The following is a 15,000-nucleotide window of genomic DNA, read 5'->3' on the forward strand; positions in this document are numbered from 1 at the left end:
TGTTTTCCTGTCTGTTTTACAGCATCTCTCTGTCTGTTTTACTGTCTGTTTTACTGTCTGTTTAACAGCATCTCTCTGTCTGTTTTACTGTCTGTTTTACAGCATCTCTCTGTCTGTTTTACTGTCTGTTTTACAGCATCTCTGTGTATTTTCCTGTTTGTTTTACAGCATCTCGCTGTCAGTTTTTCTGTCTGTTTTACTGTCTGTTTTACAGCATCTCGCTGTCAGTTTTCCTGTCTGTTTTACTGTCTGTTGAACAGCATCTCTCAGTCTGTTTTACTGTCTGTTTTACTGTCTGTTTAACAGCATCTCTCTGTCTGTTTTACTGTCTGTTTAACAGCATCTCTCTGTCTGTTTTACTGTCTGTTTTACAGAATCTCTCTGTGTGCTTTATAGTAGCCAGGGGACAGAGGATGTGAGGCTCTTTCTCTTCCCCAAGGTTCTGACATTTACAGGAAGAAGGCAGAAGCTGTCCCCTAACCACTGACACAGGGTCAGAGGTTAGTACAGAGGGAGGACATCTGATCCTAGATCTGTAGCCTGGGGTGACATCTAGCTCTAAATATTTACAGTATCCAGGGGAACAAGTGCTGTGCAACCCCCCTCTGTCTTCCCCCGGGACCTGAGTTCAGGAGGTAGAGGTCAGTCAGAGGTCCCCCTAACCCAACTCATCATCAAGCCTTTGATTAGAATCACGTGGTTTAGGGCAAAAACCAAAATGCACCCCTTTTGGGTCCCCAGAGCAGGGTTAAGAAGCACTTACCCAGGTGGTATAAGGATGACTTAACAACTGTTTCTGGGTCAGATATCTTCTTTAGACCTGTGGCCTCAGAGGGAACCATCTATCACAGGGGCTCAAAGGATGAGTTAACAACTGTTTCTGGGTCAGATATCTTCTCTAGATCTGTGGCCTCAGAGGGAACCATCTATCACAGGGGTTATAAGGATGACTTAACAACTGTTTCTGGGTCAGATATCTTCTCTAGATCTGTGGCCTCAGAGGGAACCATTCTGTTGAAGATAGCACAGAGATAACACAAGGTACTAAAGCTAGCCACAGGCCTAACCCAAACCTACACACCTAAACCCATCTCCTGTCAGTGTTTCGGTCCCAGATGAGTGGGGGGCTGTCTAGACACGGTTCCCTCCAGAGTCCCACCCCCGGCGTAGTGTCCTACAAGGGGGTGGACCAACGGCCATACTCATAAAGCATTTTAGCTGATCTAGGATCAGGTCCCTCCTCTCCATGTAATCTGATTCATTATGATCTAAGATGAGGTCCTCCTTTCCATGTAATCTGATTCATTATGATCTAAGATCAGGTCCTCCTTTCCATGTAATCTGATTCATTATGATCTAAAATCAGGTCCTCCTCTCCATGTAATCTGATTCATTATGATCTAGGATCAGGTCCCCCTCTCCATGTAATCTGATTCATTATGATCTAGGATCAGGTCCCTCCTCTCCATGTAATCTGATTCATTATGATCTAAGATCAGGTCCTCCTTTCCATGTAATCTGATTCATTATGATCTAAGATCAGGTCCTCCTCTCCATGTAATCTGATTCATTATGATCTAAGATCAGGTTCCTCCTCTCCATGTAATCTGATTCATTATGATCTGAAAGGCTAAACTGATTATACGTAGATCAGCACTTCTTCTCTGAGATGATTTGTGAATACAGGCCCAGGACATTGGCATGGCAGGACACCTCTAAAACAGCTGAATAGTGATAGAGTGGGTGGTTGAAGACTGGTAAAGATATTGGCTAGCCTTCCCTGTAGCTCAGTTGGTAGAGCAACACAGGGTTTTGGTGTTTGCAATGCCAGGGTTGTGGGTTTGATTCCCACGGGGGGCCAGCACAGAAGAAAAAAAATGTATGAAATGAAATGAATGAAATGTATGCATTCACTACTGTAAGTCGCTCTGGATAAGAGTGTCTGCTAAATTACTAAAATGTAAATGTCTTAGTTAGAGAGTATCCTGTATCATGCATTAAGCAGGTGTTGGCTAGCTAGCACTCTGGCAGTGGGCTAAACCTACCTAGCTAACACTCTGACAGTGGGCTAAACCTACCTAGCTAACACTCTGACAGTGGGCTAAACCTACCTAGCTAGCACTCTGGCAGTGGGCTACACCTACCTACAGCTAACACTCTGGCAGTGGGCTACATCTACCTAGCTAACACTCTGACAGTGGGCTACACCTACCTAGCTAACACTCTGGCAGTGGGCTACACCTACCTAGCTAACACTCTGGCAGTGGGCTACACCTACCTACATCTACCTAGCTAACACCCTGACAGTGGGCTACACCTACAGCTAACACTCTGGCAGTGGGCTACATCTACCTAGCTAGCACTCTGACAGTGGGCTACATCTACCTAGGTAGCACTCTGACAGTGGGCTACATCTACCTAGGTAGCACTCTGACAGTAGGCTACACCTACCTAGCTAACACTCTGACAGTGGGCTACACCTACCTAGCTAACACTCTGACAGTGGGCTACATCTACCTAGCTGGAAACTATCTCTATCCCTCAGCTCTGGTCAGGTAAGCTGCTTTACTGACCCAATGATCTTACCGCAGGCCTGGTCTAGTACTTAAGAACTACTGCAGCTACATCCTTCCTGCCTTACTCCATAGCAGGATTCTGAGTCATTATATATATATATATATATATATATATATTATATATATATATTTATACTGCTTAAAAAAATAAAGGGAACACTTAAACAACACAATGTAACTCCAAGTCAATCACACTTATGTGAAATCAAACTGTCCACTTAGGAAGCAACACTGATTGACAATAAATTTCACATGCTGTTGTGCAAATGGAATAGACAACAGGTGGAAATTATAGGCAATTAGCAAGACACCCCCAATAAAGGAGTGGTTCTGCAGGTGGTGACCACAGACCACTTCTCAGTTCCTATGCTTCCTGGCTGATGTTTTGGTCACTTTTGAATGCTGGCGGTGCTTTCACTCTAGTGGTAGCATGAGACGGAGTCTACAACCCACACAAGTGGCTCAGGTAGTGCAGCTCATCCAGGATGGCACATCAATGCAAGCTGTGGCAAGAAGGTTTGCTGTGTCTGTCAGCGTTGTGTCCAGAGCATGGAGGCGCTACCAGGAGACAGGCCAGTACATCAGGAGACGTGGAGGAGGCCGTAGGAGGGCAACAACCCAGCAGCAGGACCGCTACCTCCGCCTTTGTGCAAGGAGGAGCAGGAGGAGCACTGCCAGAGCCCTGCAAAATGCCACAAATGTGCATGTGTCTGCTCAAACGGTCAGAAACAGACTCCATGAGGGTGGTATGAGGGCCCGACATCCACAGGTGGGGGTTGTGCTTACAGCCCAACACCGTGCAGGACGTTTGGCATTTGCCAGAGAACACCAAGATTGGCAAATTCGCCTCTGGCGCCCTGTGCTCCTCACAGATGAAAGCAGGTTCACACTGAGCACATGTGACAGACGTGACAGAGTCTGGAGACACCGTGGAGAACGTTCTGCTGCCTGCAACATCCTCCAGCATGACCGGTTTGGCGGTGGGTCAGTCATGGTGTGGGTGGCATTTATTCCTCCATGTGCTCGCCAGAGGTAGCCTGACTGCCATTAGGTACCGAGATGAGATCCTCAGACCCCTTGTGAGACCATATGCTGGTGCGGTTGGCCCTGGGTTCCTCCTAATGCAAGACAATGCTAGACCTCATGTGGCTGGAGTGTGTCAGCAGTTCCTGCAAGAGGAGGGCATTGATGCTATGGACTGGCCCGCCCGTTCCCCAGACCTGAATCCAATTGAGCACATCTGGGACATCATGTCTCGCTCCATCCACCAACGCCACGTTGCACCACAGACTGTCCAGGAGTTGGCGGATGCTTTAGTCCAGGTCTGGGAGGAGATCCCTCAGGAGACCATCCGCCACCTCATCAGGAGCATGCCCAGGCGTTGTAGGGAGGTCATACAGGCACGTGGAGGCCACACACACTACTGAGCCTCATTTTGACTTGTTTTAAGGACATTACATCAAAGTTGGATCAGCCTGTAGTGTGGTTTTCCACTTTAATTTTGAGTGTGACTCCAAATCCAGACCTCCATGGGTTGATAAATTGGATTTCCATTGATTATTTTTGTGTGATTTTGTTGTCAGCACATTCAACTATGTAAAGAAAAAAGTATTTAATAAGATTATTTCATTCATTCAGATCTAGGATGTGTTATTTTAGTGTTCCCTTTATTTTTTTGAGCAGTATATATATATATATACGGAATATATATGACAATTACGTTCTATGTTTGTTTAATGTATAAATACATGCTAGTTTCTCCTCATGTCTGGTGACTCTGGACTTCTGAACGTGTACTGAGACACATGGTTTCACTGTGAGAGGAACATGGTAACATGGAGGTGAGCTTCCCACACAGACAGGAGACAGATTCCCACAGCCCCCCCCCCCCCACACACACACACACACACACACACACCACACACACACACACACACACACACACACACACACACACACACACACACACACACACACACACACACACACACACACACACACACACACACACACACTTGACCATGTTTAGACTTGTTCTAAATGGAATGGGTCTTTATGGGAACTCATCATAGCAGAGTCTAACTGTAGTGTTTTCTTCTCTTCCACGGGAGGTTAATGGTAGCCACATAAAGCTGTTAAGCAGACAGATACTAGAAACAGAGGAAGTGATGTTTAGCAGGTTCATGTTCATGGAAGCTCCTATAAAAAGACACAGACATGTCCTTTTCTTCACCTGACTGTTTAACATTGTGCTAGCTCGCCTGGGGATTGTGTGTTTGTGGGTGTGGGTGTGGGTGTGTGTGTGTGTGTGTGTGTGTGTGTGTGTGTGTGTGTGTGTGTGTGTGTGTGTGTGTGTGTGTGTGTGTGTGAGTGAGTGAGTGAGTGAGTGAGTGAGTGAGTGAGTGAGTGAGTGAGTGAGTGAGTGAGTGAGTGAGTGAGTGAGTGAGTGAGTGAGTGAGTGAGTGAGTGAGTGAGTGAGTGAGTGAGTGAGTACAAAACGTACAAAATCAGCAGGGGATCAAATACTTTTTTCCGTCACTGTATATACACACACACACACACACACACACACACACACACACACACACACACACACACACACACACACACACACACACACACACACACACACACACACACACAATCCCCAGGCGAGCTAGCACAATGTTAAACACACACCCACACACTCAGAAGCATGTGCGCACGCACACACACCACAGTGGAACTAACACAAGGTTAACATTGCTAGTCCATAATATTCCATTGTGCAGCAGCAGCCCTCCTGGTTCTGAACATGGCTGGTGGAGAGACCAGGGAGGTCAGCCAGAGTAGAACTGATGAAATACAAACTGGGATTTTCATAGGTCATGTTTAAAGTGTGCACAAACAGGAAGTAGGAAAGAAGAGTACCGTGGTGACTCAACGACTACATGGTTAGACTGTACACTACAGGAACCAGCATCATTCTAGAGAGAACACAACCACCTCCACACACACCTCCATAACGAAACACTGAAACACGGGAGGGAAGCAGCAACAGTAACTGCAGAACTGAAGTCAGTTGGTAGTTTAGCCACTTGACCTTTGGCCCACTTTGGTCACAACACTACTTACACAAACTTGGCCTTTTAGGCTAACTTTGTCGTCTGATATCAACGCTGCTCCACTATCCTGACTGGAGCTAAAGACCATTCACTCTACTCACCGTACATCCAGCCTGTCCAAGACAGAGCGGCCATTGGGGCCTAAGATTGGTCTAGCCGTCTAAGCTGCTGCTTCCAGAACACACATACTGCTGCAGAATGGGTTGGATCCTGGCCCACTGCTATTACAACACACTCTACCTGGCCCACTGCTATTACAACACACTCTACCTGGCCCACTGCTATTACAACACACTCTGCCTGGCCCACTGCTATTACAACACACTCTGCCTGGCCCACTGCTATTACAACTCACTCTACCTGGCCCACTGCTATTACAACACACTCTACCTGGCCCACTGCTATTACAACACACTCTGCCTGGCCCACTGCTATTACAACTCACTCTACCTGGCCCACTGCTATTACAACACACTCTACCTGGCCCACTGCTATTACAACACACTCTACTTGGCCCACTGCTATTACAACACACCCTACCTGGCCCACTGCTATTACAACACACTCTACCTGGCCCACTGCTATTACAACACACTCTACCTGGCCCACTGCTATTACAACACACTCTACCTGGCCCACTGCTATTACAACCCACTCTACCTGGCCCACTGCTATTACAACACACTCTACCTGGCCCACTGCTATTACAACACACTCTACCTGGCCCACTGCTATTACAACACACTCTACCTGGCCCACTGCTATTACAACACACTCTACCTGGCCCACTGCTATTACAACACACTCTACCTGGCCCACTGCAATTACAACACACTCTACCTGGCCCACTGCTATTACAACACACTCTACCTGGCCCACTGCAATTACAACACACTCTACCTGGCTCAGACATCAGCCTCCAGACACAATGATCTTGGGGCGGCATAGTGGGGGGTGACAGGTAGCCTAGTGGGGGGTGGCAGGTAGTCTAGTGGGGGGCGGCAGGTAGCATAGTGGGGGGCGGCAGGTAGCCTAGTGGGGGGCGGCAGGTAGCATAGTGGGGGGCGGCAGGTAGCATAGTGGGGGGCGGCAGGTAGCCTAGTGAGGTGCGACAGGTAGTCTAGTGGGGGGCGGCAGGTAGCATAGTGGGGGGCGGCAGGTAGTCTAGTGGGGGGCGGCAGGTAGCCTAGTGGGGGGCGACAGGTAGCCTAGTGGGGGTGGCAGGTAGTCTAGTGGGGGGCGGCAGGTAGCATAGTGGGGGGCGGCAGGTAGCCTAGAGGGGGGCGGCAGGTAGCCTAGTGGGGGGCGGCAGGTAGCATAGTGGGGGGCGGCAGGTAGCATAGTGGGGGGTGGCAGGTAGCATAGAGGGGGGCGGCAGGTAGCCTAGTGGGGGGCGGCAGGTAGCCTAGAGGGGGGCGACAGGTAGCCTAGATGGGGGCGGCAGGTAGCATAGTGGGGGGTGGCAGGTAGCCTAGTGGGGGGCGGCAGGTAGCCTAGTGGGGGGTGGCAGGTAGTATAGTGGGGGGCGGCAGGTAGCATAGTGGGGGGCGGCAGGTAGCCTAGTGGGGGGTGGCAGGTAGCCTAGTGGGGGGTGGCAGGTAGCATAGTGGGGGGCGGCAGGTAGCATAGTGGGGGGCGGCAGGTAGCCTAGTGGGGGGTGGCAGGTAGCCTAGTGGGGGGCGGCAGGTAGCATAGTGGGGGGCGGCAGGTAGCCTAGTGGGGGGCGGCAGGTAGCCTAGAGGGGGGCGGCAGGTAGCCTAGTGGGGGGCCCAGGAGTAGGCTGGTTAACACACCTGAAGATAAACCATACAGAACCCCCCCTCCCCCCGTGGCCCTAAGGCCAGGTTTAGTAGTCCTTAACTAAAGGCAGGTGGGGGGCAGGTAGCCTAGTGGTTAGAGCGTTGGGCCAGTAACTGAAAGGTTGCTAGATTGAATCCCCGAGCTGACAAAGTAAAAATCTGTCATTCTGCCCCTTAAAAGAATTTGTTCTTAAATGACTTGCCTAGTTAAATAAAGGTAAAATACAAATAAAATATATTCACTGGCTCTGTCTCAACACTGGAGGGGTCATACATTTTCTCTCTCTCTCTCTGTGTGTCTCTGTGTGTGTAAGAATGTGTGATTTACGCCTTCATAATTAACTACCACTGAGTTATATACTATAACCCTCTACCTGGTAGGTTAATTAACTACCACTGAGTTATATACTATAACCCTCTACCTGGTAGGTTAATTAACTACCACTGAGTTATATACTATAACCCTCTACCTGGTAGGTTAATTAACTACCACTGAGTTATATACTATAACCCTCTACCTGGTAGGTTAATTAACTACCACTGTGTTATATACTATAACCCTCTACCTGGTAGGTTAATTAACTACCACTGAGTTATATAATTATAACACTCTACCTGGTAGGATAATTAACTACCACTGAGTTATATACTATAACCCTCTACCTGGTAGGATATTTAACTACCACTGAGTTATATACTATAACCCTCTACCTGGTAGGATATTTAACTACCACTGAGTTATATACTATAACCCTCTACCTGGTAGGTTAATTAACTACCTGGGGCCTCTCCTCAGCTGGTTCTACCTGGGGCCTTTCCTGGTTCTACCTGGGCCTCTCCTCAGCTGGTTCTACCTGGGGCCTCTCCTCAGCTGGTTCTACCTGGGCCTCTCCTGGTTCTACCTGGTCCTCTCCTCAGCTGGTTCTACCTGGGCCTCTCCTGGTTCTACCTGGGCCTCTCCTCAGCTGGTTCTACCTGGGGCCTCTCCTCAGCTGGTTCTACCTGGGCCTCTCCTCAGCTGGTTCTACCTGGGCCTCTCCTCAGCTGGTTCTACCTGGGCCTCTCCTCAGCTGGTTCTACCTGGGCCTCTCCTCAGCTGGTTCTACCTGGGCCTCTCCTCAGCTGGTTCTACCTGGGCCTCTCCTCAGCTGGTTCTACCTGGGGCCTCTCCTCAGCTGGTTCTACCTGGGCCTCTCCTCAGCTGGTTCTACCTGGGCCTCTCCTCAGCTGGTTCTACCTGGGCCTCTCCTCAGCTGGTTCTACCTGGGCCTCTCCTGGTTCTACCTGGGCCTCTCCTCAGCTGGTTCTACCTGGGCCTCTCCTCAGCTGGTTCTACCTGGGCCTCTCCTGGTTCTACCTGGGCCTCTCCTCAGCTGGTTCTACCTGGGCCTCTCCTCAGCTGGTTCTACCTGGGCCTCTCCTGGTTCTACCTGGGCATACTATGGTCTCTCCTCAGCTGGTTCTACCTGTGCATACCGGGCTCTCTCCTCAGCTGGTTCCTCTGACTGGTGATTATGTATTAGGGTCACAGTGACCTGTTACACACACATCCTCTCTCTCAATTCAATTTAATTTAAGGGATGTATTGCCATGGGAAACACATGTTAACATTGCCAAAGCAAGTGAAATAGATAATAAACAAAAGAGAAATAAACAATACAAATAAACAGTAAACATTACACTCACAGAAGTTCCAAAGGAATAAAAACATTTCAAATGTCATATTAAGTATATATACAGTGTTGTAACGATGTGCAAATAGTTAAAGTACAAAAGGGAAAATAAATAAACATAAATATGGCTTGTTTTTACGATGGTGTTTGTTCTTCACTTGTGGCAACAGGTCTTTTCTTGTGGCAACAGGTCTCTCTCTCTCTGTCACTCTCCCTGCCTCTCTCTCTCGCTGTCTCCCTCTCATTCTCTCTCCCTTTCTCTCTCTATCTGTCTGTCTGTCTCTCTCTCTCACACTCTTTCTTTCTATCTGTCCCTCTCTCACACACACTCTCCCTGCCTCTCTCTCTCACTCTCTTTCTCTCTCCCTCTCTGTCTCTCTCACTCGCTCTCTTTTTTTTCTCTCTCTCCCTTCTAGAATGCATTAGAATGACAAACACACAGTCTGTCAGTATGATTGATCTGTCCCTGTGTGATTCTCTCCCCTCTGAGGATCTGGGAGAACTCCAAGGCAAACAGACAGAGTAGAGAGTAGAGTGTAAATGTGTGTGTGTGTGTGTGTGTGTGTTTGTACATGACTAGACAGGACATTTAATGATATAGTTGTAGGCCAAGCCAGTGTTTAGAACTGAAACATTACATCTACCATCCAGGACATGAGCCTGTATAGCAGAACACATTATAGTGGGTGTATGTGTGTGTTTGTGTGTTTTTGTGTATATATCTGGTGTGCATATATTTGGTGTGTGTGTGTGTGTGTGTGTGTGTGTGTGTGTGTGTGTGTGTGTGTGTGTGTGTGTGTGTGTGTGTGTGTGTGTGTGTGTGTGTGTGTGTGTGTGTGTGTGTGTGTGTGTATATACAGTGAGGGGAAAAAAGTATTTGATCCCCTGCTGATTTTTTACGTTTGCCCACTGACAAAGAAATGATCAGTCTATAATTTTAATGGTAGGTTTATTTGAACAGTGAGAGACAGAATAACAACAACAAAAATCCAGAAAAACGCTTGTCAAAAATGTTATAAAATGATTTGCATTTTAATGAGGGAAATAAGTATTTGACCCCTCTGCAAAACATGACTTAGTACTTGGTGGCAAAACCCTTGTTGGCAATCACAGAGGGATTTTGTCCCACTCCTCTTTGCAGATCTTCTCCAAGTCATTAAGGTTTTGAGGCTGACGTTTGGCAACTCGAACCTTCAGCTCCCACCACAGATTTTCTATGGGATTAAGCTCTGGAGACTGACTAGGCCACTCCAGGACCTTAATGTACTTCTTCTTAAGCCACTCCTTTGTTGCCTTGGCCATGTGTTTTAGGTCATTGTCATGCTGGAATACCCATCCACGACCAATTTTCAATGCCCTGGCTGAGGGAAGGAGGTTCTCACCCAAGATTTGACGGTACATGGCCCCGTCCATCGTCCCTTTGATGCGGTGAAGTTGTCCTGTCCCCTTAGCAGAAAAACACCCCCAAAGCATAATGTTTCCACCTCCATGTTTGACGGTGGGGATGGTGTTCTTGGGGTCATAGGCAGCATTCCTCCTCCTCCAAACACGGTGAGTTGAGTTGATGCCAAAGAGCTCCATTTTGGTCTCATCTGACCACAACACTTTCACCCAGTTGTCCTCTGAATCATTCAGATGTTCATTGGCAAACTTCAGACGGGCATGTATATGTGCTTTCTTGAGCAGGGGGACCTTGCGGGCACTGCAGGATTTCAGTCCTTCATGGCGTAGTGTGTTACCAATTGTTTTCTTGGTGACTATGGTCCCAGCTGCCTTGAGATCATTTACAAGATCCTCCCGTGTAGTTCTGGGCTGATTCCTCACCGTTCTCATGATCATTGCAACTCCACGAGGTGAGATCTTGCATGGAGCCCCAGGCCGAGGGAGATTGACAGTTCTTTTGTGTTTCTTCCATTTGCGAATAATCGCACCAACTGTTGTCACCTTCTCACAAAGCTGCTTGGCGATGGTCTTATAGCCCATTCCAGCCTTGTGTAGGTCTACAATCTTGTCCCTGACATCCTTGGAGAGCTCTTTGGTCTTGGCCATGGTGGAGAGTTTGGAATCTGATTGATTGATTGCTTCTGTGGACAGGTGTCTTTTATACAGGTAACAAACTGAGATTAGGAGCACTCCCTTTAAGAGTGTGCTCCTAATCTCAGCTCGTTACCTGTATAAAAGACACCTGGGAGCCAGAAATCTTTCTGATTGAAAGGGGGTCAAATACTTATTTCCCTCATTAAAATGCAAATCAATTAATAACATTTTTTACATGCGTTTTTCTGGATTGTTTTGTTGTTATTCTGTCTCTCACTGTTCAAATAAACCTACCATTAAAATTATAGACTGATCATTTCTTTGTCAGTGGGCAAATGTACAAAATCAGCAGGGGATCAAATACTTTTTTTCCCTCACTGTATCTGTTGTGTGTCTGTGTGTGTATATATCTGGTGTGTGTGTGTGTGTGTGTGTGTGTGTGTGTGTGTGTGTGTGTGTGTGTGTGTGTGTGTGTGTGTGTGTGTGTGTGTGTGTGTGTGTGTGTGTGTGTGTGTGTGTGTGTGTGTGTGTGCTCACCATGGCTGACGGACTGCAGTTTGACAGTCTTGGAGATCTTCTCTTCGTAGTTAGGGCTGCAGGACTTGCGGCTGACTTTAGACTTGAACAGAGTGTTGACCAGGGTAGACTTCCCTAGTCCACTCTGACCTGTAGGATAAAGACAGGACAGAGATACACTGTTTAGTGTTGATCAGGGTGTATGTGTGACCTCACCTTTTACATTTTTATTTAACTAGGCAAGTCAGTTAAGAACAAATTCTTATTTACAATGACGGCCTACCGGGGAACAGTGGGTTAACTGCCTTGTTCAGGGGCAGAACAAAAGATGTTTATCTTGTCAGCTCGGGGATTCGATCCAGTAAACTTTTGGTTACTGGCCAAACACTCTAACCACTAGGCTACCTGCCGCTCAGCTGACCTGAGATCAGCTTTTCTTTAACACTGATTCAATTTGAAGGAATTATCCACCTCATCAGAACACTGATTCTATTTGAGGGAATTATCCACCTCATCATAACACTGATTCTATGTCCCACTCCTCTTTGCAGATCTTCTCCTTTCTTGACCTTTTAACCTGTTGGGTCTAGGGGGCAGCATTTGCACGTCTGGATAAAAAAAATGTACCCGATTTAATCTGGTTACTAATCCTACCCAGTAACTACAATATGCATATACTTATTATATATGGATAGAAAACACTCTAAAGTTTCCAAAACTGTTTGAATGGTGTCTGTGAGTATAACAGAACTCATTTGGCAGGCAAAACCCTGAGACATTTTCTGACAGGAAGTGGATACCTGATGTGTTGTATTGACTTTAAACCTATCCCATTGAAAAACACAGGGGTTTAGGAATATTTTGGCACTTCCTATTGCTTCCACTAGATGTCACCAGCCTTTACAAAGTGTTTTGAGTCTTCTGGAGGGAGATCTGACCGAACAAGAGCCATGGAACGATGATGGCCCATTAGACACCTTGCGCGCGAGTTGATGTTGGGTACCCTCGTTCCAATACGTTATAAAAGAGTATGCATTCGTCCACCTTGAATATTATTCATGTTCTGGTTAAAAAAGGCCCTAATGATTTATGCTATACAACGTTTGACATGTTTGAACGAACGGAAATATATTTTTTCCCCTCGTTCATGACGAGAAGTCCGGCTGGCTTACATCATGTGCTAACGAGACGGAGATTTTTGGACATAAATGATGAGCTTTTTTGAACAAAACTACATTCGTTATGGACCTGTGATACCTGGAAGTGACATCTGATGAAGAGAATCAAAGGTAATGGATTATTTACATAGTATTTTCGATTTTAGATCTCCCCAACATGACGTCTAGTCTGTATCGCAACGCGTATTTTTCTGGGCGCAGTGCTCAGATTATTGCAAAGTGTGATTTCCCAGTAAGGTTATTTTTTAATCTGGCAAGTTGATTGCGTTCAAAAGATGTAAATCTATAATTCTTTAAATGACAATATAATATTTTACCAATGTTTTCTAATTTTAATTATTTAATTTGTGACGCTGACTTGACTGCCGGTTATTGGAGGGAAACGATTTCCTCAACATCAATGCCATAGTAAAACGCTGTTTTTGGATATAAATATCAACTTGATAGAACTAAAAATGCATGCATTGTCTAACATAATGTCCTAGGAGTGTCATCTGATGGAGATTGTAAAAGGTTAGTGCATCATTTTAGCTGGTTTTATGGTTTTGGTGACCCTGTCTTTGACTTGACAAAACATTACACACAACTCTTGTAAATGTACTGTCCTAACATACTCTAAATTTATGCCTTCGCCGTAAAACCTTTTTGAAATCGTAAAACGTGGTTAGATTAAGGAGATGTTTATCTTTCAAATGGTGTAACATAGTTGTATTTTTGAAAAATTTGAATTTTGACATTTATTTGGATTCAAATTTGCCGCTCTTGAAATGCACCTGCTGTTGATGGAGTGCACCACGGGTGGCACGCTAGCGTCCCACCTAGCCCCAAGAGGTTAATGACGTCAGACCGAGGCTCTGCATCTGTCCTCGTGCTCCTAGATCTTAGTGCCGCTTTTGATACCATCGATCACCACATTCTTTTGGAGAGATTGGAAACCCAAATTGGTCTACATGGACAAGTTCTGGCCTGGTTTAGATCTTATCTGTCGGAAAGATATCAGTTTGTCTCTGTGAATGGTTTGTCCTCTGACAAATCAATTGTAAATTTCGGTGTTCCTCAAGGTTTCGTTTTAGGACCACTATTGTTTTCACTATATATTTTACCTCTTGGGGATGTCATTCGAAAACATAATGTTACATTTCACTGCTATGCGGACGACACACAGCTGTACATTTCAATGAAACATGGTGAAGCCCCAAAATTGCCCTCGCTAGAAGCCTGTGTTTCAGACATAAAGAAGTGGATGGCTGCAAACTTTCTACTTTTAAACTCGGACAAAACAGAGATGCTTGTTCTAGGTCCCAAGAAACAAAGAGATCTTCTGTTGAATCTGACAATTAATCTGGATGGTTGTACAGTCGTCTCAAATAAAACTGTGAAGGACCTCGGCGTTACTCTGGACCCTGATCTCTCTTTTGAAGAACATATCAAGACTGTTTCAAGGACAGCTTTTTTCCATCTACGTAACATTGCAAAAATCAGAAACTTTCTGTCCAAAAATGATGCAGAAAAATTAATCCATGCTTTTGTTACTTCTAGGCTGGACTACTGCAATGCTCTACTTTCCGGCTACCCGGATAAAGCACTAAATAAACTTCAGTTAGTGCTAAATATGGCTGCTAGAATCCTGACTAGAACCCAAAAATTGGATCATATTACTCCAGTGCTAGCCTCCCTACACTGGCTTCCTGTTAAGGCAAGGGCTGATTTCAAGGTTTTACTGCTAACCTACAAAGCATTACATGGGCTTGCTCCTACCTATCTTTCCGATTTGGTCCTGCCGTACATACCTACACGTACGCTACGGTCACAAGACTCAGGCCTCCTAATTGTCCCTAGAATTTCTAAGCAAACGGCTGGAGGTAGGGCTTTCTCCTATAGAGCTCCATTTTTATGGAATGGTCTGCCTACCAAAGTGAGAGACGCAGACTCAGTCTCAACCTTTAAGTCTTTACTGAAGACTTATCTCTTCAGTAGGTCCTATGATTAAGTATAGTCTGGCCCAGGAGTGTGAAGGTGAACGGAAAGGCTGGAGCAACGAACCGCCCTTGCTGTCTCTGCCTTGCCGGTTCCCCTCTTTCCACTGGGATTCTCTGCCTCTAACCCTTTTACAGGGG

At 46.3% G+C, this 15,000-nt stretch overlaps 1 protein-coding gene across 4 annotated transcripts in view; it reads right to left on the reverse strand.

Annotated features, from left to right (window-relative positions):
• The window catches only part of LOC106593249 (neuronal-specific septin-3), a 181,500-nt gene that overhangs the window by 26,880 nt on the left and 139,620 nt on the right, over window positions 1–15,000 (reverse strand). For all 4 annotated transcript variants that reach the window (XM_045719672.2, XM_045719675.2, XM_045719673.2 and 1 more), the window contains one exon: window positions 11,727–11,855. In XM_045719672.2, the coding sequence (XP_045575628.2) occupies window positions 11,727–11,855 (129 nt within the window). The remainder of the gene's footprint in view (window positions 1–11,726; window positions 11,856–15,000) is intronic.

The sequence above is a fragment of the Salmo salar genome, chromosome 06 (genome assembly GCF_965601325.2).
Source record: "Salmo salar chromosome 06, fSalSal1, whole genome shotgun sequence".
Classification (NCBI taxonomy): domain Eukaryota; kingdom Metazoa; phylum Chordata; class Actinopteri; order Salmoniformes; family Salmonidae; genus Salmo; species Salmo salar.